Below are 24,649 nucleotides of genomic sequence, written 5' to 3'. Positions count from 1 at the left end.
TATATAATCACAATACACCTTTCAAAATAAAGGAATTAGCATTTTACTTAGTATGATAAAATCCTTAGATCCCAAGTTTTAACAGTTGTTCCAGTAATGTTGGTTATAGCAGAAAGATTCTGTCCAGAATCACTCATCATGTTTTCTTGTTGTATCTCTTTGATTTCCTTCAATATGGAATAGTCTTCCCTTTTCCTTTATTTTCTTGACCTTGGCACTTTTGAAAATTACAGAGCAGTAAGTGCTGTAGACTATCCCTCAGTTTGGGCTTGTCTACTTTTCCATTATGCTTGGATTTGGATGATACATCTTTGAGAGCAACATCAAAAAAGTGTTGCTGGGGAGTTTCCTGGTGGTTTAGTGGTTAGCATTCTCGGCTTTCGTTGCTGTGGCCCAGGTTCAGTTCCTGGTTAGGGAACTGAGATTCCACAGCCCCTGTGGCCCAGCCAAAGAAAAAGAAGGCAGAGGGGAATGTTGCGGTTTTGTTTTGACTGCATCCCGTCAGTTGTCACATGATTTTAATTTGTTTCATCACTACTGATTAACTTTGATCACTTGGTTATGGGGGTATCTGTTAGACTTCACTGTCAATTTACTCTTTGTAAATATCCTCCCCTTCCTCACCTTTGTAATCAGTATGTTAATAATTTGTGGAGAGATACTTCGAAATGCTGTAGTATTCTGTTCATCGTTTCAGTTCATTCATTTATCTGCTTGTATCAGTTTAGAGTTACAGATTTCTGTTTTACTCTATGAGCTATAATCTGCTCATTAGTCATCTTGATGCTCAGATTGTTTTATTTATTTATGTTTTTAACTTTGCAGTACTGTATTAGTTTTGCCATACATTGACATGAATCCACCACAGGTGTACGTGAGTTCAGATTGTTTTAGATTTGACCAGTGGGAGTCCCTTCAAGCTGGTTTCTGTAGTCTTTGTATTTCTCTCCCCACCATTCTTTGAGCATTTTCTTATTTTCTGGGCCAAGAAGATAGCCCAGCTTCATCTTGTGTTCTATATTAGACATTTGTCTGAAGAGTCTTGGTTACTGTTGGTAGAGAATGTTACTTAGAAACCAGTCTATGCACTCATTCTAATGAGCTCATTCACAGACTCTCTTAGTGGGCAAAAAGTGTGTGCACAAGAGGGGGATATAGTGAGGGGAGAGAGAGGTATTAAAAACTATGACTGTGAGTTCAACTTGATAATCCCAGTTCTAATCCAACACCATAGTATTTATTCATCTTTTCTCTCTTTTCAAATTATAATCTCTAGTCCCACAGTGAGAAACCTGATCCCTATAATCCTTAATAGTGTTAATTTTTTATTAGTTCCCTCATATGTAACCAGTTCCTTATAACTTTTCCCTGCAGGAATGCCCTCCTGTGCCAGGCTATTGGGTCTTGACACCCTGTCCTAGGCCACTGTGTCACCTTCCATATTCAGGAAGGAGGGAGACAGGAGTGGTTTTTAATATTTTTAAATGGCTAATGTCTTTGGGAGTCAAGTTTGATGAGTAGACTGAGTGATCACCCTGGATGACAATATTTTGGCTTAAATAAAAATATAAGAGTTGTTTTTACAAAATAGATAATAAAATAAGTTTTCTTATGTGGACCCTAAATTATATTTAAGGTAAATATTAGTAAAGGAATGTTAAAAATCTCTTGAACTGTATTGGCAAATATATGTAACTTAGGGTAAACTGATACATAGTACTTGACTTTATAGATGTTTGTGATTATCTCCACTAAATGGGTGGGAGGAGATGTGTGAGTAATCTTAAAATTACTATTATCATTCCATTCTTCTAAATTTTATCTTTTGTATCTTTGAATCATTTCAGATTAATAACTGAATTCTTTTAGGATTTCCATAGAAATTACTTCATAGAATCTCAGTTTAATAAAATTTGTTTGTAGTAGATAGGTACAATGAATAGTCATTAAAAGAAACTGCTGTAGTGTATTGCATCCATCATGTTTTTAATATCCTTTGTATCATGGGCTGTAATAAATTCCTTTTTGAGTTTTGTTCCAAATGAAAAATTTGTCTTTCCCGATGAGTTAATATATAACGCACCTTTTAATCTTTTTTTTCCTTCCTCTTCCTCCTCTCTTGTGTTGAATTATTTTATTGCCCTTACCTTGCTGGGGGTAGAATTTTATGCTTATTAGTATTGCTAGCATCTTTAAATCTGGGGAAGCCTCTCTCCTGTCTTTATTAGTTTACTTTTATTTTTTTTTATACATAAGTTACACTCTTTTTTTTTTTTTTTTTTTGCGGTTAACCTCAGATTAAAATGCTCTTTGGAAGTAGATAAGGGATAATTAATAAATAGAATAAAGTGAATTTATTGATTTTCTTTTACTTCAAGAAAATAAGCCAAATTTGTACTATTGTGTAGTAGAAACTAAAAACTTCCTGGCTCTTTGTTAATCCTCTTTTAGGAGAGACCTTTTTTTAAGGTAACAGTAAATCTGACTATTTTTACCTTTTAGATTCTATTCATAGCTTAACATAATAGTTTCTTCTAGCAACGAGCTTGCTATTATTTGTACCTGGGGTTAAATTATGAGTGTTAGCTAAAGCTCTTCTTGCTCTTGCTATGAACTGACATATACTTAGGAAATTGTGTAGTTGGAAAATTTTTTGTCGACTTTAATTATTATTTCACATTGTAAAGTAAATTTTTTCTTTAATTTTTACCTGTTACACCTAGTGATTTTCAGACCATTTTAAAGCATAAGAATCCTTTAAGAACAATAAAACTTTACATGAAGTTTAAAACACAATACAAAAATTTGGTTGTTCTTAACTGTGTGACAGGGACCCTTTCATACATTATTTACTCCTGAAAGATAGTAGATATGTCTTAAGTGTTTCTGGTACTTAACACTTCATTTCTGTTTAATATAGGCGACAAAAAGCTAGAGAAAGACAGCAGAAATTGCTTGCAGAGTTTGCATCACGACAGAAAAGCTTCATGGAAACTGCCATGGATGTTGGTAAGTCAAAATTTATTAGTTTAGAACACTCATACTTACAGTTAGTACCATAGTACTTATCCAGTCCAATTATCCGTCAGTTTTTAACATTGTAGACAGGTGATTTCTGGTCTTTATTTAAACAACGGAGTGATGGAAGATCAGACCTAGGTGGTCCATTCTATTGTTGAGTTAGCTGCAGTTGTTAGAAAGTTCTTGATGGTAGTAATACAGTAGTATCTTGCTGCTCTCTTCTGTTAAACTGCCCTTTAGATTTATAAGGTTCATCGATATGAACTTACTTATTCTGATTTTTTTCCTGTGAAATTATTCTAAGATCCTTAAAGTAGTTTTCAGATACTTTGAGTTTCTCTTGTTTATACATTCACTTTTTCTTAAAATCAGGTGCACCTCTCATTTCCATTAGGATTAGTATTAGCATTTTACAATGAGAGAGGATGCCATTTTCCTGTGTGATAGTAGATTGCTGTGAGTAATCTTTTACAGACATAGGAGAATTAGATTAAATCTCGACTAATCTGTCTTCAGTTAACAGGATACTCCTTTCCCTGACTACTGCTTGCATTTCAGTGATTTCCCTCTCTCTTTTTTTCAATTTTAGACAAAAATGCTGACATATAAGAATGTACAAACATGCAAATACATTCTCATGCACATAAGCACACATAACTGATGTTCAGAAGAGGAGGGTCAGTCCAGATTTCGCATGTGTTCTAAACCATCAACAGTGGAGTTTATGTTCAGGATATAACTTTGATGTAAAGTATACTAAGTTCTGTTTATTGGATTAACCGATAGCAAATCAGTTCTTGTGCGAAAGATGACGATTTAGTTCATGATACTGCTTTTCTTTTTTCTATGTTTTCTCTTCCTCCTTCTTTCCAGAAATGGATACTTAAAATTTTTTGGTTTTTACACATTAAAGATAATTATAATGTCTATTAACTGTTCTATCTATAGCCAGTTTCTTCATATCTCTTCATATAAAATGAACTAATAGGCACCCCTATCTTTCATTTTTCTTTTCATCATCACTACCTTCTGCTTTTTAGGAGTTACTTGTTTTCTTTTTTAACATGCCTTTTTATTTATTTATTATTTTTGGTTGTGCTGGGGCTTTGTTGCTGTGTGCTCGCTTTTCTCTAGTTGCAGTGAATGGGGTCTACGTTACGGTGCATAGGCTTCTCAGTGTGGTGGCTTATCTTGTGAAGCATGGGCTGTAGGCACACAAACTTCAGCAGGCAGACTCAGTAGTTGTGACCTGGCAGGCTCCAGAGCGTGGACTCAGTAGTTCCTGTGCACAGACTTGGTTGCTCTGCGGCATGTGGAATCTTCCTGGACCAGGGATCAAACCTATGTGCCCTGCATTAGCGGGTGGATTCTTATCCACTCTACCACCAGGGAAGTCAACTTGTTTTCTTTTAAATGAACATTGCTAACATTTTATTTTGCAATTGCAGTCAAGTCTTCCATTCAAAGGTTTATTCTAAATGTTGAAAAACATTCAAGATAACTTTTTGAATGCTGTTGATTTCAGGGCTAAATAATAGCCTGCTGCTGCTAAGTCACATCAGCCGTGTCCGACTCTGTGCGACCCCATAGACGGCAGCCCACCAGGCTCCCGTCCCTGGGATTCTCCAGGCAAGAATACTGGAGTGGGTTGCCATTTCCTTCTCCAGTGCATGAAAGTGAAAAGTCAAAGTGAAAGTGAAGTCACTTAGTCGTGTCTGACTCTTTGCGACCCTATGGACTGTAGCCTACCAGGCTCCTCCATCCATGGGATTTCCCAGGCATGAGTACTGGAGTGGGGTGCCATTGCCTTCTCTGAAATAGTAGCCTAGTATTCATTTATTTTTTTTTGACTCCAGTGACCTGACTCCTAGACCGCATTAAGGAGATTGTATGTAGTACATAGCCTCTTTTCTTACAGTCTTGGAATTGCTTAAACTATACCGCCCTTTACTCATTTCTGTTTGTTATAGTCTTTTATTTTTCCTGAAGTTTCCAACTACCTTTTTTTCTAACATGCCTTTGTGATATCCCTGTTATTCTGCCCACTCAATCATACTGTCCTTTGCATAGAATTCTGTCCCAGTCTGGTCCATTTGCTCTGTAGGCATGCTGTACAGCTATTACCTTGGAATTTTCCTCTTACAGGGTTTATCTGATGTTTCCTGCATCTGCTCTCTTTTTGGAGGTCTTGTTTTATTGGAGTGCAAGTATATTCCCAGAAATGCTTGTGCTGGAAGTTAAACTTTCTAATTCTTTTTATTTCCAGATGGGACTCTGGTTTGCTATCATGCTTGATTGTTCATTTGGATGAATGTAAAATTCCCTGTTAATACACATTTTTTGTTACACCTGATAAAGGACTACTCCCTTGTCTTTTACCGTTAATTTGATAAAAAGTGTAGTGGTAATTTGATTCTTATTTCTTTGTGAGTTAGCATTTTTTTTCCCTTTCCTGTGACACTTTTATAACTTTGATTCTTAGAGATATGAAGTTTTATGATATGTATCTAGGTGAATCTTTTTCATTCTCCTTAGTACTTAATGGACCTTTTCAGGCTGAAAAGTCATGTATCAGAAGCTCTGAGAAAAATATTTCCTAGGATTTTCTTGATAACCAGTATAGCCATCTTCCAAGATGACCCTCCATGATCCATACTGCCTAGTTTTTACGCCCTGCGTGCTCTACTCTGACATCGTGTCAGAATTGGTGTTCATGACCACTGGGGCATGGCAGAAGTGATGATATGTCACTTCCGAGATTAGGTTGTGAAAGATACGGTGACTTCTGTCTTGACGGCTTTTCTCTCTCTCAGATTACTTATTCTGGGGAAAGCCAGCTGCCATGTTGTTAGCAGCCCAGTGGAGGAGCCTAAGTGGTTAGGGACTGAGGCCTCTGGCCAGCAGTCCTGTGAATGAGCCTGAATGTGAATCTGGCAGCCCCATTCACGTTTTTAGATGATACTGTCCAGCTGCTTGTTTAATAGCGATCTCACAAGAGATCCTGAGCCAGAACCATCAAGCTAAATTGCTCCCAGATTCCTGACCCTCAGAAAACTATTGTTTTAAGCCACTGAATTTTGGGTAATTTGTTAAACAGCAGTAGAAAACGATTATAATACTTTTCCCCATATATTTTCTTTATTCTCTTTGATGGGACTCTTGATTATTTGGATATTGGATCTCTTAGATTGATGTTTTAATCTTCTGTGTCTTTTTTATATCTTCTTGCTTTACATGCTTAGAGGTTTGTTCTCTTTAACATCTTGGTCTTTGTCAGAAGAATTTGTTCTAAAATCTTTCTGAATGTTTTAGCGCTCTCTCAATTATCCTTTATCCTTCTGAATTGCTTAGAAATTTAAGTTACTCTTTTATGTTGGTTAGTTTCCCTCGTTTGCCTGATAATTCTTGATTCCTCTGAAAAGATCGTCTGTTACCCTGCTGAGGTCTAAATAGGTTTGATCCTAGTAGTTCTCTTTAGCCTATGTATGGATGAGGCGGGTTGACTCTCAGACTTAGATCTCGGTGGGAGGATTGCCGACTACTCTCTTTAGGCCCCCAGATGTTAACATTCAATTAGAAAACCCTCTTACTCTCCAAGCAGCATGTTCAGTTCCTTGAGAAAGTCATTTTTTTTCTCCTTAAGGTAAATGCCAAATTATCTGAGTGCTGTATCAGTCAAAGTTGGGGAGGGAATGGGTTGCTGAGTAGTGAAGTTTTGTACTTAGACTTCTGATTAATTATTCTGCTTTCAGAATCGCTTGATGCTTAAGACTCCTATCCTCTGCCTCACTGACTGATTCTGAGCCCAGATTTGGCATTCTTCTAGCGGACCTATCAGTTCTTCCTCTCTGTAATTTCTCATAATACATACGTGGTTGTAGCTATTATGACTTTCTTGCATTGTCAGCGTGTCTCCGTCTCCTCTAATCTTTTGGAAATTTTACTGACGTCTCTTATTTGTTGGTTGGTGAAACTCTTTCATGATGCCATCATTTTTCTGTATTCTTATGGGAATATTTCTTTATGTATACCTTTACTTTTATTTCAGTGATTTTTTAAAAGGAGTGGAGATAAAAGTATGTGCTCAGTCTTCAGTCTTGATTAGCCACTCACTAATATTTGCTATTATAATGTATAAAGTTAAAATTTCTGTTATTATAAAAGCATTAACTTTTTATTATGGAAACTTAGAAAACACATATAATCAAAAAGAAAATAATACCTATATTTTTACTATCAGATTTCCTAATCTAGGCTATATCCTTACAAATCTTTTTCTGAGTATATTTGTGTATAAAGGTATTTTTTAGCCAAAATGAATTAATTTCATACGTGCTGTTTATTCTTATGAAAAGTTTCAAATATACAGAAAAACTGAAGGAATAGTGTTACAAATTACCATGTGCCATGTGCCATGTCACCTAGTTAACATTCTCCTTAATTTGTTCTTTCACTCACTCTCTTTCTTCCTCTACTGGATGAAGTAAGTTATAGACATCATGATACTTTACTCCTGAATACTTCAACATACATGTCCTAGGATTTAGAATATTCTCCTACTCAAGCACAATACACCATATGCAAGCAAATTACTTTTTCTTTCAAGTAAAGAAAAGAGCTTCAAAATACCAACCTGGGTATTATGTTAAACAGTGAAATCATTGAATTAAAATTTAAAAAATTTGAAATTGTTTACAGACCATTTTATCCGTTGTTAATTCTACTAAAGGTAATAGTCAAAAGCTCTGTGTTCTGAAGTCACTTGAGAGCAGCATTTTGGGGGGAGTTAATGTAACGGTTTGATAAACAGTTTGATTTCTTTGCAACCTTAGGAGCTAAGAAAAAAAGCTTAGTGAGTACTGTTTTTAGAAATTGTTTTTATCTGTTGCCTCCCACTCCCAACTGAGATAAAACAAAAACAATTTTCTGAGGAATTGATTAAGCAAAGTATCCAGAAGAGGTTAGGTAGTACTGTCTTGAATAGGAGAATGGCCACCTCATTCCCTGAGCAGATGGGAGAGGAGAGGGAAAGCATGGATGGAGATAGAGGTAAGTTCTTTTAGGGGTAGGGAAAGTGGGAACTTCAGGTGATCACTCAGTTGCTTCAGTTCACAGGGCCAAGTAAAAGGTGAGTTTTGCTGAGTGAAAAGAATACCATCTGAAGTTGGGAGAAGCTGCCAGTGAAAGTGGGAGATGTTGCTCATCCAGGCTAAGTATGAAAATTGATAAGCAATCCTTAGGGTCCAGTTATGTTCAAGATCATAAATTTGAATGTCATTAGTCTGCAAAGTTATTGACTTGCTGTCCTAAATCTTACTACTTTTTGGAAGGTTTGATCTTTTTTGGCAGTAGCCAGGGCACAGGAACAGCAATTGAGGGATCAGGCAGACATGATTGCTAGCAAACAGAGGCAATTCACAGAAGTCATCAGGATAAAGGGCTCCGCTCTCGCCTAGTCCCGGTTCTTGCATGCTGCAGTGGTGACAGGTGAGGTGATAGAGATTCATGAGCATTTGGTTTATTTGTGTTGATTATGGCCATGCCAGTGGGATTCTGGACCATTCAGATTTGTATATTCCTTTTATTTATAACTCATTCCCTTCCCAGAGAGATCTGTTTGACCCCTAAAACCTGTTTGAGATCTCATTTTCATACTTCGCTCAAGATAAAAATTGCAGAGTTATATGTCTCACTGCCTCTGATTACTCTCCGCATTTACGTGTGACATATATATTATTATGAACACATGAAGCAGAGTCCACACCTGAGGTAATATTTATCTTTAATATAGACACAATTTAATCTCAGTCCAGTCCTCTGCTTTGTCAGATGCCTTTTGTCTTTTTGCCTTATTTCCCATCTGTGTTACTATTGTAAGCATTCTGTAGTTGTTTCTTTTTTTCTTTTTTTTTTAAATTTTTAATTTTTATTTTTACTTTATTTTACTTTACAATACTGTATTGGTTTTGCCATACATTGACATGAATCTGCCATGGGTGTACATGAGTTCCCAATCCTGAACCCCCCTCCCACCTGTTTCTTTCTTATTTGGGCTTTATTTTTGTGTGTGAGAGATCTTCTCCTGAGATTTCTAGCCTCGTAACTTAGTATTTAAAGTATTTCAAATTTATAACATGCAGTACTTTATAAATCCTCAAATCAGTATTGTACATTAGTAGGTAAAAATTTAAGGACAGACACTTTTCTCTCTGAATGCAACAGATTTCTACTTTGTGATTAGTATTCTCACTTATCTGTTGATAATTCCTTTTTGTAGTTATCAAGTTTCCTATATGAAAAGACTCAACCTCTGCAGTTCCTTCTCTCCTGATCACTATCCCTCATTGTTTATTTTTACTGGCCATCTAGGTGTAGAAGTCATGGGCTTCCCAGGTGGCACAGTAGTAAAGAATCTGCCTGCCAGTGTAGGAGGTGCAAGAGACATGGGTTCAATCCATGAGTTGGGAGGATCCCCTGGATCATCAAGTGGCAACCCACTCCAGTATTCTTGCCTGGAAAATTCCATGGACAGAGGAGCCCGGGGGGGTCTGTAGTCCATGGAATCGCAAAGAGTCGGACATGACCTGAGCACCATTACCACCACAGGTGTAGAAGTCAGGTTGTTAGACCTTGATTCATTAAGGTTTATCAAACAGATATGGCTGAAATCCAACATAGTTGTTCAAGGGAGAGTTTAGATGCTTAATATAGAGTAAGAATGTATTTTGGAAATTATTTTCTGATCTTGAAGTGAAAGTTGCTCAGTCATGTCCGACTCTTTGCAACCCCATGGACTATACAGTCCATGGAATTCTCCAGGCCAGAATACTGGAGTGGGTAGCCTTTCCCTTCTCCAGGAGATCTTCCGGACTCAGGAATCAAACTAGGGTCTCCTGCATAGCAAGCAGTTTCTTTACCAACTGAGCTGTGAGGGATCTTAAACATACAATATTTAATCGTACAAGTTATATGGTACAGAAAAGCATAAAGAAGGATGAGTTTTATCCCTAATCTCACCATCGAGAAGACATAGGTATTACAGATGATACTGTGTAATACAATTTTTTATCATGTCTTTTTGTCCAACATTTTAGCATAAACATGTTCCTATATTATTATTAAAATTCCTAGTAACTGTGGTTTTACTGCATTGGAGAGGTAGCATGTTGTGGTTATGATCATGGACTCTGGAGCATTACTGCCAAGTTCATATCACAGCCATTCCATTACCTGGAGTAATTTACTCTCTGCATTGGTTTTCACATAGTTAAAAAGAGATCATTATACTACCTACCTCATACGGTTGTGGTGAAGACTGAATGTAATGGTGCACATTTCAAACATTTAAAACAGTGCTTGGTGCATAAGTGTTTTTAAGCATTGGTTATTACTATTATTATTTTTATTCTATAATTTAATCATTCCATCATAATTTAATTTTAGTTTTTTTAAAAAAATGTAATTATTGTAAACATTGTGTACACAAAACCTTTTCTGTATTTGAGTCTGGGTCTAATAGTATGAATTTGGGGGGATGATGATATATATGTATTTGTATGTTAACTATGTAACCAGCGCTGTGCTAAACACATTCTGTATATTGACTTATTTGTCTTGATAGACACATGAGATAGATGGCAATATTCCATACCTAAATTTAAGTTAAGAAATTTGTCTGAGGTTATACAGTGGTAAATGGTAGAGTCTGGGCTACTGATCAGCAAGCTTTGCCTGCTCTTTGCTGTTTCTCATATGTGAAGCAAACTGAGGAGAGTGAAGTCTCTCCCCTGCTTACTCCCCCAAGTTGGTAGCTTGGAGACAGAAAGGGACAGTTATGAGAATAGTTGCAAAGTGAGAATTAATAGACTGACGATTGATTGATTGAGGCTTAAGGTATAAGATAGAAGGATAGTCATCGTGTTTGCCAAGTTTTATTTATTTATTTTTAAATCAGAATGAAAAGAATACTTCTTTTCAAATAACTGAAGCAAAAATCCTTGGTGTGACTCTGTTGGTCTAGCCTGATTATAAGGTTAGCTCCACTCCAGTCGTATGAATCAAAAGTGGCGATGGTATGATTCTCTAAGCAAGAATTGAGTCCTGCTGTTAACAGATGAGATAGTAAATACCAAGTGATAGGCTTCCCTAGGGGCTCAGATGGTAAAGGATCTGCCTGCAGTGCAGGAGACCCAGGTTCTACCCATTCAGTCCCTGGGTTGGGAAGATACCCTGGAGAAGAGAGTGGCTACCCACTCCAGTGTTCTTGCGTGGGAAATCACATGGACAGAGGAGCCTGGTGGGTTAGAGTCTTTTGGGGGGTCACAAGGAGTCCCACATGGCTGAGTGACTAACACTTTCACTTCAGATAGAAATAGTAACTGTCTACAGTACCCATCCTTTAAGATTTCATTTGGAAACTGGGGTAGTCCAAGCTTGAGCTGGCATGTGTCAGGATTTGGTTGACTCTTATTGTTGTTAGTTATGGAAAGAGCTGTTTGTTTCATTATTTAATAATACAGTTTAATTTGAGGTTTATCCTTCCATTTTTTAAAAACAATTTACATAAGAAAAAGAGAGGGTTGGGGATATAAATATATATTGAAATATAAAAATATTTATATCCCTAGTGTCCCCTTCTTAGGTAAATGTTAACATACTATGTATGTATGTTAACATACACTTCTTCTGCCTTGCTTTCTTCATTTAATGTTATATCCCATCATGCAGCATATAGAGATATTCTTTATTCTTTTTTCTACCTGTATGGTAGATCCCCACCCTCACCTCCCCCATCAATAGTTTATTCAAATGGTCTTCTATTATTGGACATTTGGGTTATTTCCAGTCTTTTGCAATATAAGTTGTACTGCAGTAAATATCTTTGTGGCATGTATCTTTATATATTTTGGTAATATATATGTAAGATACATTTCTATATGTGGGATTGCTGGGTCAGGGTAAACACATATGTAATTTTGCTACATATTGCCAAATTACCCTTTTAAGGGTTGTACCATTTAGTATTCCCATCAACAGTGTGTCAGAACAGCAGTTTACCGACATCCTTGTTATTAGGATATGTTGTCAAACTTTTGTATTTTTGCTAATCTTGTTGGTGAAAAGAAATGGTATCTGGTCTAGTTTTAATTAGCATTTCTCTTATTATGAAAAAGGATGCTCTTTACATCTTTAACTGTTTCTTTTTCCCTGACACTTTTTTTTTTTTTTTTTTTTTTTTGCTACTTTAGAGTTTGGTTGTATCATAAACTAGCCTCTTTGATATTCTTATATTTCCTTGGAATCAGGCACAGTTGTAGACTTGCTTTCTTTTAGGTAAGACTGATCTGCTTGTGGCATTGGAATGCATAGAGCACACTAGTCCTATTTATCTATTGCTGTTGGATCTATGTTATTCTTTTATAAATTACTATAAACTTTGCCCTGTCACCTTGTGAAATTCTTATTCTCTCAACTGAATAGAAACGAACTGAATTTCTTTTCACTTAAATTAGAAAGCAGATCTTGTGGATAGAATACTTTTCTATGTTGGTTGTTCTGATCATAAATTTGTTCACTTTTGAGGGATAGTGCTGTATCTGTCATTTTAAGTCAGTCATCTGTGATGTGGTGTATTAAACAATACAACCCACAAATATAAATTATGTTTTGGTTATTTGTTCCATAAATAAGACACACACTGATATCAAGCCAAAACATTTAAAAATATATATGCTTAACATATACAAAGCTGTATGAAAGCAAAGCTGATCATTTCTTCCTACCTTCTCTTTTAAATCTCAACTCTTTGGGGTAAACCATTATAAATAGGCTTTCTTGTTTCATATGAATACATATAAAAATATGTAAATGGATTTGTTTCTATTTGTCTTTCCTGAAATAAAATTTTACTATATATAATGCTATGCAGTTTGCTTCGCCTCCCCTTCTTTTCTTTTTCCAAGAGGCAGAGCATGTGGGATCTTAGTTCCCTAACCACAGATTGAACTGCCACCTGCATCAGGAGCAAGGAGTTTTAACCATTGGCTCACCAAGGAAGTCCCATGTTTCCTTTTTAAAATACTTGAAATATAGTTGGTGTACAGTATTATATTAGTTTCACGGGTGTGTATGTGTGTGTGCATGCTCAGTCGCTCAGTCGTGTCCAGCTCTTTGTGACCCCATGGACTGTAGCCAGCCAGCTTCCTTTGTCGATGGGATTTTCCAGATAAAAATACCGGAGTGGATTGCTATTTCCTCCTCCAGGGGATCTTTCTGGCCCAGAGCTTGAACCCACATCTCCTGTGTCTCCTGCATTGGCAGGGAGATTGTTTACCACTGAGCCGCCTGGGAAGCTCAGTTTCAGGTGTACTACTTTGTAATTTGGTATTTGCATACATTATGAAATGACCATAATGCTACCCAAATGAGATGGTTAACGTCCATATAAGCAATAATTGATCATATTGATATTATATACCATTGATATGATGTTGATAAGAATGGTACTTTACCTTTGTGGTCCTCCTAACTTATAACCATAACCTCAGACTAATCTTGAGAAAAGTATCAGACAAGTTACAGTTGAGGAATGTTGTACAGAGTACCTGATCAGTACTTCTCAAAACTTTTAAGGTCATCAAAACAACAGTTTCTTAAGAAACTGCCACAGCTAAGAGTAGCCTAAGGAGACATGACAACTAAATGTAATACGCTGTTCTGGATGGGATCTTCAAAAAAAAAAGAGGGGGCATTAGGTAGAAACTAAGGAAATCTGAAGAAAATATGGACTTTAATTTATCAGTATTATATCAATAAAATTGCTCAATAATATATCAATATTAGTTCATTGTGATAGTCATATCATGCTAATGTAAGATTTAAGGGGAAACTGGGTGTGAGGTTGATGAGAACTCTTTGTAGTGGCTTCAAAACTTTTCTGCAAAACTAAAATTATATTTAAATGATATGTTTTTAAAATGGAATGAGAAGTCCCTCTCTATACCAAGTTAAAAGAATATCAGGTTGTTGGATTTATGGTGAAATACAAAGAGCCAAGCAATTCTTGTAAAATGAATCGGTGAAAGCAATGTGTCAAGCTGTGGATTTCTTTAGCCCTATGTAGTAGAGAAAAGTAAGTTAATAAAACATTCTTCTGACACTAACAAAAAAAAAAAAAAAAAAAAGGCAGAGGAAAGTAAGAATGTTAGTAGTAAAAATGATGACCAGATCAGGACAGTACTGTACATCTTTACCAGAATTAATGATATTGCACAGCAGGAGTTTTGCAATTGTGGCAGTTGTCACGGGCTTCCAGCAGAAAGCAGTAAGCTCCAGTAGCATGTTTAGTTTATGAGCAGTAATTCACCTAGTAAGATCTGAGCAAATACTCAGTTGTAGTTAAAAGTTAAAGTGTATTATATGTTCTTAAAACCAAGGATCAATTTATGCAGTAAAGAAGATTATCTGTGCCTGCCCCTAGGCTGCAGACCACACTTTGCCCTGTGATACTTCTTTTTTTAATTTGTTTATTTTTAATTGGAAGATAATTGCTTTACAATATTGTGTTGGTCTCTACTATACATCAACATGAATCAGCCATAGGTATACATACGTTCCCCTCCCTCTTGAATCTCCGTCCCACCTCCCATCCCATCCTAGCTCTCTATGTTGTCACAGAGCACCTGATTTGAGTTCCCTGCGTCATACAGCAAATTTCCACTGGCTAGCTGTTTTACATATGGTAATGGATATGTTTCCATACTGCTCTCAGTTCATCCCACCCTCTCCTTCCCCCACTGTGTCCACAAGTCTGTTCTTTATGTCTGCATCTCCATTGCTGTCCTGCAAATAGATTCCGTATATATGCGTTAATGTACAATATTTGTTTTTCTCTTTCTGACTCACTTCACTCTAACAGGCTCTAGGCTCATCCACTTCATTAGGACTGACTCAAATGTGATCGTTTTATGGCTGAGTAACATTCCATCGTATATATGTACTACAGCTTCTTTATGCATGAACATGGGTTGTTTCCATGTCCTAGCTACAGGGAACATTGGGGTACATGCGTCTCTTTTAGTTTTGCTTTTCTCAGTGTCTGTGCCCAGTAGTGGGATTGTTGGGGCGTATGGTAGTTTTGTGTTTAGTTTTTTAAGGAATCTCCATACTGTTCTTCATAGTGGCTGTATCAATTTACATTCCCACCAACAGTGCAAGAGATTTCCCTTTTCTCCAGATACTTGTGTTTTGCAGTTGTCTGTTCCCCAGCATAGGCATAAGGTTTCCAAGCAAAAACGTATTTCCCACGTTCTGAGGGCACTAAATATATCATCCCTATATCATTTTCTCATTCTTTCCTCCTTTCAGCCACAAAAATCCATAAACACAAAAACAAAGCATATTCTAAGAATGATCTGATAGTTGGTTGGTTGGGACTGGCCTGAGCTGGTAGGACAACTGGGCTCTGTTCCAGGTGGGCTGTCTCCTTCTCCAGTAGGCAACCCCAGACTTATTCTTAAATAAGTGGTATGATTGAGAGGGAGAGATAGAGAGATACTAGGGGAGAGATACTGAGGGAGAATATGCAAGACCACTTTAAGCTTTAGATCTCTTCATTGGCTTATTTAAAATTTCCATTAATCTTGCACATTATCCAAAGTTCTATTTTAGGTTTCCCCCCTTTTCCTGTCAGTCTTAATAAATATCTGATATATATTTATCTGCAGGAAATCTTATTAAAACATATATAAACTTGACATCTTTCTTTTTCTGTTTCTTTTTTTTTTACATATTTATTTAGATATACCTCCATCTTTTAAACATGTCATAAATAATTTCTGCTTCTTTGATCTTCCCAATCCCCTCTACTCCTTTCTTTTGCCACTATGAATTTTTATCTGAAATGGTTATTGACTCAGTATTTTATTTCTTGCTGTTAATGACATATCACCAAAGGATTGCTCTTATTTTCTATTATAGTTTTGTTTTATTATATGTATGGTCATATCGAAATGTTTATCCTATATAAATACATATTGATAATTATTATCACTAAGATATAATCACTACAATTAAAAGAAAAAATAAAAAGTTTTTTCCCCTTTTATCTCCTAGTAAATATTGCCATTTCTTTTCAAGAGCTGCCATGTTATTATAAATTTTCCCTCTGAAGTACTTCAAAGAAAATTAAAGCAAATGACCTCTTCCTTATTTCCTTATTATAATATTAAAACAGTATTTTTAGATACAAATACCTTTGCATCTGTGTTTTTCATTTTAATTTTATGTATAGATACAACATTAGAAGAGTTCTTGTTGTTTTAGTCGCTAAGTCACATCCAACTCTTTGTGACCCCATGGACTGTAGCACACCAGGCTTCTCTATCCGTGGGATTTCCCAGTCAAGAATACTGGAGTAGGTTACCATTTCCTCTTCAAGGGGATCTTCCCAACCCAGGAATCGGAAGTCTTTCATAACATCCATTCTTTGTAATTTTGTCTTTTATGAGTAAACATTTTATTTTAGCAAGATAATTTTCCCATAGTTTTATTACTATATAATTTATTGATACTGAAGTTCCAAATTATTTGAGCTTGATTTGTTTTTTTTTTCATAATTTTATTAAAGAGAGATTTTCTTTTCAGGAATTAAGATTGCAACTTTTTTTCCTCAGATTCTCCAGAGAATGATATTCCTATGGAGATCACCACAGCAGAACCTCAAGTTTCTGAGGCAGTATATGATTGTGTTATTTGTGGACAGAGTGGGCCCTCCTCTGAAGACAGACCTACAGGATTGGTTGTCCTGTTACAAGCATCCTCAGGTAAAAATCAAAGTAATTTTTAGTGGGAACTTTTTTAGAGATGAAGTATTTGCAACAGATTAGTAAATCTGTCAAATAAAAGCTAGATTTTTGTTTAGATATAACTGTAGATCTGTATAGCAAGGATGTTTTTAGGTTTTTTTTTTAGCAAAGATTCTTAATCTGGTTTTATCTCTCTTTCTTGGCATGTTGAAAGAAGCCTTTAAGAGAGATCTCTCTGTATGTTACATAGTCTTTTTCTTTTTAGTGTGATGGAATCTTACCAATGCCGGGTGGCCAAAAACTGAGTTCAGCTTTCTTGGCAACTTGATTGTTCTAATATCTAGAAACATTTAAGTCCAGAAATAGTCAGTTTAAATATTTTAATTATATAAGACATACTCAAGAAACTTGCCCTTGTTTCTTGAGCATAGAAGCAGTCATTCTTGTAACAGCCTGCCAATTGACGTTTGCAAATCTTAGAGTTAAAATAATGTTTTTAAAAATTTGAAGGATTTGACTGAATATTCTCTCTTCTCTGCCATACTGAAGTATTTTTAGGTAGTGATAAATATTACACTCCAGATCCAATGAGAGTACTCTTTTTCAATAAGAGTATGTGTGAAGCAAAGTAAATAAAAGACTTATATATTTCTCCAGGGCATTTTTTTTTTCTAGGGTGTTTACTCTGAATTAGTAGAGTAGAAAGAGTTAGGTATAAGAAATTCCTCTGAACTCAGATACAGGTTCAGTTCAGATGCTCAGTCTGACTCTTTGCAACCCTATGGACCACAGCATGCCAGGCCTCCCTGTCCATCACCAACTCCCAGAGTTTACCCAAACTCATGTCCATTAAGTCAGTGATGCCATCCAGCCATCGCATCCTCTGTCATCCCCTTCTCCTCCTGCCTTCAGTCTTTCCCAGTGTCAGGGTCTTTTCAAATGAGTCAGCTCTTCGCATCAGGTAGCCAAAGGGTTGGAGTTTCAGTTTCAACATCAGTCCTTCCAGTGAACACTCAGGACTGATTTCCTTTAGGATGGACTGGTTGAATCTCCTTGCAGTCCATGGGACTTTCAAGAGTCTTCTCCCACACCACAATTCAAAAGCATCAATTCTTTGGCGCTCAGCTTTCTTTATAGTCCAACTCTCACATTCATACATGACCACTGGAAAAACCATAGTCTTAACTAGATGGACCTTTTGCTGGCAAAGTAATGTCTCTGCTTTTTAATAAGCTGTCTAGGTTGGTCATAACTTTTCTCTCAAGGAGTAAGTGTCTTTTAATTTCATGGCTGCAGTCACCATCTGCAGTGATTTTGGAGCCCAAAATATAAAGTCTGTCACTGTTTCCCCATCTATTTGCCATGAACTGATGGGACCGGATGCCATGATCTTTGTTTTCTGAATGTTGAGCTTTAAGCCAACTTTTTCACTCTCTTCTTTCACTTTCATCAAGAGGCTCTTTAGTTCTTCTTCACGTTCTGCCATAAGGGTCGTGTCATCTGCATATCTGAGGTTATTGATATCTCTCCCAGTAATCTTGATTCTAGCTTGTGCTTCATCCAGCCCAGCGTTTCTCATGATGTCCTCTGAATAGAAGTGAAATAAACATGGTGACAATACACAGCCTTGACATACTCCTTTTCCTATTTGGAACCAGTCTGTTGTTCCATGTCCAGTTCTAACTGTTGCTTCCTGCCCTGCATACAGATTTCTCAAGAGGCAGGTCAGGTGGTCTGGTATTCCCATCTCTTTCAGAATTGTCCACAGTTTATTGTGGTCCACACAGTCAAAGTCTTTGGCATACTCAATAAAGCAGAAGTAGATGTTTTTCTAGACCATTCAGGTATGACCTAAATCAAATCCCTTACAATTATACAGTGGAAGTGAGAACTAGATTTAAGGGACTAGGTGTGATAGACAGAGTGCCTGATGAACTATGGATGGAGGTTCATGACATTGTACAGGAGACAGGGATCAAGACCATCCCCAAGATAAAGAAATGCAAAAAAGCCAAATGGCTGTTTGAGGAGGCCTTACAAATAACTGTGAAAAGAAGAGAAGCAAAAAGCAAAGGAGAAAAGGAAAGATCTACCTATTTGAATGCAGAGTTCCAAAGAATAGCAAGGAGAGATAAGAAGGTCTTCCTCAGTGATCAGTGCAAAGAAATAGAGGAAAACAACAGAATGGGAAAGACTACAGATCTCTTCAAGAAAATTAGAGATACCAAGGGAACATTTCAGGCAAAGATGGGCTCGATAAAGGACAGAAATGGTATGGACCTAACAGAAGCAGAAGAGATTAAGAAGAGGTGGCAAGAATACACAGAAGAACTGTACAAAACAGATCTTCATGACCCAGATAATCACAATGGTGTGATCACTCACCTAGAGCCAGACATCCGAGAATGTGAAGTCAAGTGGAACTTAGGAAACATCACTACAAACAAAGCTAGTGAATTCCAGTTGAGCTATTTCAAACCCTAAAAGATGATGCTGTGAAGGTGCTGTACTCAATATGCCAGCAAATTTGGAAAACTCTGCAGTCGCCACAGGACTGGAAAAGCTCAGTTTTCATTCCCAAAAGAAAGGCAGTGCCAAAGAATGCTCAAACTATGGCACAGTTGCACTCAACTCACATGCTAGCAAAGTAATGCTCAAAATTCTCCAAGCCAGACTTCAGCAGTAGGTGAACAGTGAATTTCCAGATGTTCAAGCTGGTTTTAGAAAAGGCCGAGGAACCAGAGATCAAATTGCCAACATCCACTGGATCATGGAAAAAGCAAGAGAGTTCCAGAAAAACATCAGTTGCTTGACTTAATCTGGCCAAGGTTGTTGCTTTCTTTTAAATATAGAGGTAATAGTGACTTTCGAGGATTGTCATGTTGGTTAAGTAATGTAAGATAGGTAAAAGGGTCTAATATGGTGCCTGGTAGATTAGTTTTTTTGTCTTACTACTCTTGTTTAAATATGAAATTGATCTGTGAAAAACAGGACAATAGAGCCATCTAGGTGAGAAATGCCTATTATAAGTAAAAGGAAATGTGTTGGAGTACTGACTAATTTCACAGCTGCTCATCTTTGTCTACTATTTTAAGGAATTCAGCTTATTAGATTGTCGCCACTTACTTGTCCCTCTGCAGCGTATTCACCAAGTACTGTATAATCATCAACTTAATGCTTTCTTTCACTCATTCGTTCATTTCACGTGTATTTATTGGTCATCGCTATTACAGTAAGAAGCAAAACAAAATGTTAAATCTGCCCCAGTGAAGCTTATGTTATTATTTTGGACTGTTATCTGTTCATTGTTTTATATTTTTAAAGTTGCTCTGAGTTGTTACTTCATTTAATTCCTTTTTAGCAATTTTTTACACTAAACTAGTTAACATTAGATAATTCCACTGTTCCAGAGCTCTTTTGTCATTTCAAAATAGGAGGAAAAATATAAGAAACTAGTATTAAAAGCTATTAAATCTCAAGAGTGATTTTAACTAGGAATTGTAGCAGGGAACATCTCTGGCTGTCTCCTTTCTTTCTGAGCCTCACCACCCTCTGAGATCCTCTCACCTTTTACCCTTCTTTACTTTTTCCTTACTTCTGAATTCTTTTTTTATTTTGTCTCTTTCCTCTTTCATCTTTGAATATGGAAAATTTTAACTATGTGGTGATGTAAAGAGACTAGTAAAATGTACCTCCATGTCCCCATCAATCTCTAACAGTGATTAACTTGTGACTAATTTTTCCTCCTAGAATTACTTGGGAGCAGATTCCAGACATCATTTTATTTCATCTATAAATATTTCACCATATCTGCTGAATAAAAAAGACTCATTTTTTTAAAACCACAGTCACTCCTGAATTACTTAGTTCCTCAATATCATCAACTATCTAGTCAAAATTCAAAATTCCCCAATTGTTTCTTATTTATTTTATTTTATTTATTTATTTATAGTTGTAGAGACTCCTTATAGTCTTTATTTTTTTTCTTTTATTTATTTATTTATTTTTTTAAATTTTAAAATCTTTAATTCTTACATGTGTTCCCAAACATGAACCCCCCTCCCACCTCCCTCCCCATAACATCTCTGTGGGTCATCCCCATGCACCAGCCCCAAGCATGCTGTATCCTGCGTCAGACATAGACTAGCGATTCAATTCTAACATGATAGTATACATGATAGAATGCCATTCTCCCATATCATCCCACCCTCTCCCTCTCCCTCTGAGTCCAAAAGTCCGTTATAGACAGCTGCGTCTTTTTTCCTGTCTTGCATACAGGGTCGTCATTGCCATCTTTCTAAATTCCATATATATGTGTCAGTATACTATACTGTATTGGTGTTTTTCTTTCTGGCTTACTTCACTCTGTATAATCGGCTCCAGTTTCATCCATCTCATCAGAACTGATTCAAATGTATTCTTTTTAACGGCTGAGTAATACTCCATTGTGTATATGTACCACAGCTTTCTTATCCATTCATCTGCTGATAGACATTTAGGTTGTTTCCATGTCCCTAGAGTCCCTTCTTATCTTTTCCTGTGCCTGTTGTTCTGCCCCGCCCCCACCACACACACTCCCAAATGCACTTTGCTATTTGAAGAAATTGGGTCATGGAACATTTTTTTATTAGTATCTTTAATTGAAGTATAGTTGATTTACAATGTTATGTTAATTTCTGCTGTACAGCAAAATGGTTCAGTTATACACACACACACATATACACACACATTCTTTTTTAAAAAATATTCTTTCTGTTATGATTTACCATGGGATATTGAATATATAGTTCTTTGAGCTATGCAGTAGGACCTTGTTGTTATCCATTCTATATATGAAGCTCATATCTGCTAACCCCAGCCTCCCACTGCAGCCCTCCTTCAGTCCTCTCCCTTGGCACCCACCAGTCTGTTCCATTTCTCTTTCATAGATAGGCTCATTTGTGTCATGTTTTACATTCCACATATCAGTGAGATCACATGGTATTTGTCTTTCTGACACGCTTTACTTAGCATAATAATCTCTGATTGCATCCATGTTGCTGTAGGTGGCATTATTTTGTTCTTTTTTATGACTGAGTAGTATTCCTTTGTATATACGTACCGCATCTTATTATCCATTCCTCTGGTGACGAACATGTAGGTTGCTCCACATCTTGGCTGTTGTGAACACTGCTGCTGTGAACACAGGGTTGCATGTATCTTTTTGAATGATAGTTTTGTTTGGGTATATGCCCAGGAGTGGGATTGCTGGATCATATTGTAATTCCACTTTTAGTTTTCTGAGGACCTTCATAATGTTTTCCGCAGTGGTTATAGCAGTATAACTATACTGTGTATAGCAGTGTACCAATACTATATGTAGCACTATACCACCAACCTTGTAGGAGAGTCTCCTTTTCTCCACACCCTTTCCAGCATTTGTTATTTGTAGACTTTTTAATGATGGCCATTCTGACTGGTTTGAGATGGTACCTCACTGCAATTTTGATTTGCATTTCTCTAATAGTTAGGGATCTTGAGCATCTTTTCGTGTGCCTGTTGGCCTGTCTTTGAATAAACGTCTGTTTTGGTCTTCTGCCATTTAAAGAATTAAGACTATTCCTCCTTAGATTTGTCAAGAAGAGAAAAAAAATGAAAAGAGAGAAGGGAACACTTCTTAACTCATTCTCTGAGGTCAGCACTACCTTAATACCAAAGCCAGATAAGGATTTCAAAAGAAAAGAAAATGATAGACCTGTATCCCTTATGAGTAAAGATGTAAAAGTCTTTGACAAAATTCTAGCTAACCAAGTTCGGCAGTTTATTAAGAGGATTGCACATCATGGCTAATTATATTTTAGTTTCTAGCATCTACTCGCTTTTGTCTATTCTTTCTGCTGCTGCTGCTGTTATAAATCTCCCCAGACCTTGGGGCCCACAGCTCTGTGCCTGATATTTCCTTCTCTAAGAATGACTTATTGAGTCTTAGAGTAATGTGTGGCACTTCATGCTTATACCCACCCCCCTTCCTTGTTGTGTGGTATGTGTTTTACAATTATAAAAATACCTCTTTTCCCAACTTTTCATTTTGACCAACTTTTACATCTACAGAAAAGTTGAAAAGCCTTCACCTGTACTCACTGATTGCTAGCATATTTCCATGTTTATGCTTTCTTTCCCATACTTTTCTATACACAGACACACACACACACACACACACACGGACATTTTTATCCCTAAATACTTCAGGATGTATCACCTAAGAATAAAGATATTCTTTTATACAACCTTAGTACCAATCATACTGAATAAATTTAATAAGAATAAAATCAAATATTCTGTGTTCAAAGTCTCCCAATAATATTTTATATACCAGATATATGTTTTTCTTGTTCCAAGAGCCAAGTGAAGATCATGTGTTGCAGTTAGTTATCATTTCTTGTTAGTCTCCTTTAATCTGAAACAGTTTCTCCAGGCATTTAAAAATATTTTGAAGAGTTCAAGTCTATTCTGTAGACTGTCTCTTTTTCTGGATTTATGTGATTGTTTCCCTGTTATTGGGCTTCCCTTGTGGCTTAACTGGTAAAGAATCTGCCTGCAGTGCGGGAGACCTGGGTTCAGTCCTTGGGTTGAGGAGATCCCCTGGAGAAGGGAACGGCTATCATCCACTCCAGTATTCTTGCCTGGAGAATTTGATGGATTGTATAGTCCATGTGGTTGCAAAGAGTCAGACATGACCGAGTGACTCTCACGTTTGCTTTCCCTGTTATTAGATTAAAGTTAAACATTTTTGGCAATGGTAGTATTATGATGCTGTTCCTTCCCATTACATCACATCAAGAGACTCATAGTGATAGTTTGTTCCATTATTGGTGATGTTAACCAAGTTTAATCACTTGGTTGGTATTCTGAGAGTCTAACATTATACCCTTTTACTTCCTGTTCCCTGCCTGAATCAATTAACGTGTTACCTGTTTTTGTCGTCATTCTTGAATTTGGCTAGTCAGAATTCCTTTAGGTCCCCGCTCAGTGCTTGAATACCTCTTTGCTCTTTACACACAATTCCAGGCTTACTTTGCCCTTCTTGCCAACCCTGATGTTATTTTAAAAAAGAAACATTCACATATTAAAAGTTAATTTACTCTGTAGAAGAAAATTAGGATATCACTTTTTTTAGGTCTTTAAAAATATTATAATAGTGAAAAATTAAGAAGCCTATGGTAACTAACTCTGCTTTTCTTGGTGAATAAAGTCCATGTTAGTTTTTTTTAACGGGTTCTTATCTCTGTTGTTAATATAGTTTTGGGGCAGTGTCGTGACAACATTGAGCCAAAAAAGTTGCCTATCTCTGAAGAGGAGCAGATATACCCCTGGGATACATGTGCAGCAGTTCATGACGTGAGGCTTTCATTATTACAACGTTATTTTAAGGATGTAAGTATTCTTTTTATTAAATGGTATTTTTGTCTGTAAAATTGATGGATATTTCTCTCCAAAGTTTTATATTTTTCTTCAACCAAATGTCTTTCTGACTTGGAATATGGAAGTTTATTAGAAAAAAATTAGTATGTGGATAGAAATAAATAGAAGTCAGTTAACACATAAAAATTTCAGGTTTCAAATATTATGCCTTTGTTTTGAATGTTGTTTATTATAAGATATACAAATTCAGTTCAGTGGAATGATAAGTTTATATTATCATTTTATACACTTTTATGTATTATTTTATACATGTTATAAAAACTTTAGATGTGGCACTTAAGTTTTATGAAGATTTTTGCTTCTGCCTTTTTCATTTAAAGATACACAATAAAGTCTCATGATGCTTTGATATGCAGAGTAGG

General features: G+C 36.4%; 1 protein-coding gene across 1 annotated transcript in view; it reads left to right on the top strand.

Annotated features, from left to right (window-relative positions):
* The window catches only part of UBR3 (ubiquitin protein ligase E3 component n-recognin 3), a 199,405-nt gene that overhangs the window by 115,385 nt on the left and 59,371 nt on the right, over window positions 1-24,649 (top strand). The window contains exons 25-27 of the mRNA XM_052658353.1: window positions 2,921-3,009; window positions 16,695-16,844; window positions 24,106-24,239. Of these exons, the coding sequence (XP_052514313.1) occupies window positions 2,921-3,009; window positions 16,695-16,844; window positions 24,106-24,239 (373 nt within the window). The remainder of the gene's footprint in view (window positions 1-2,920; window positions 3,010-16,694; window positions 16,845-24,105; window positions 24,240-24,649) is intronic.

Source organism: Budorcas taxicolor, chromosome 2 (assembly GCF_023091745.1).
Source record: "Budorcas taxicolor isolate Tak-1 chromosome 2, Takin1.1, whole genome shotgun sequence".
In the NCBI taxonomy this organism is placed as follows: domain Eukaryota; kingdom Metazoa; phylum Chordata; class Mammalia; order Artiodactyla; family Bovidae; genus Budorcas; species Budorcas taxicolor.
The sequence above is the reverse complement of the archived record's forward strand: the minus strand, read 5'-3'. Positions and strand labels throughout refer to the sequence as shown.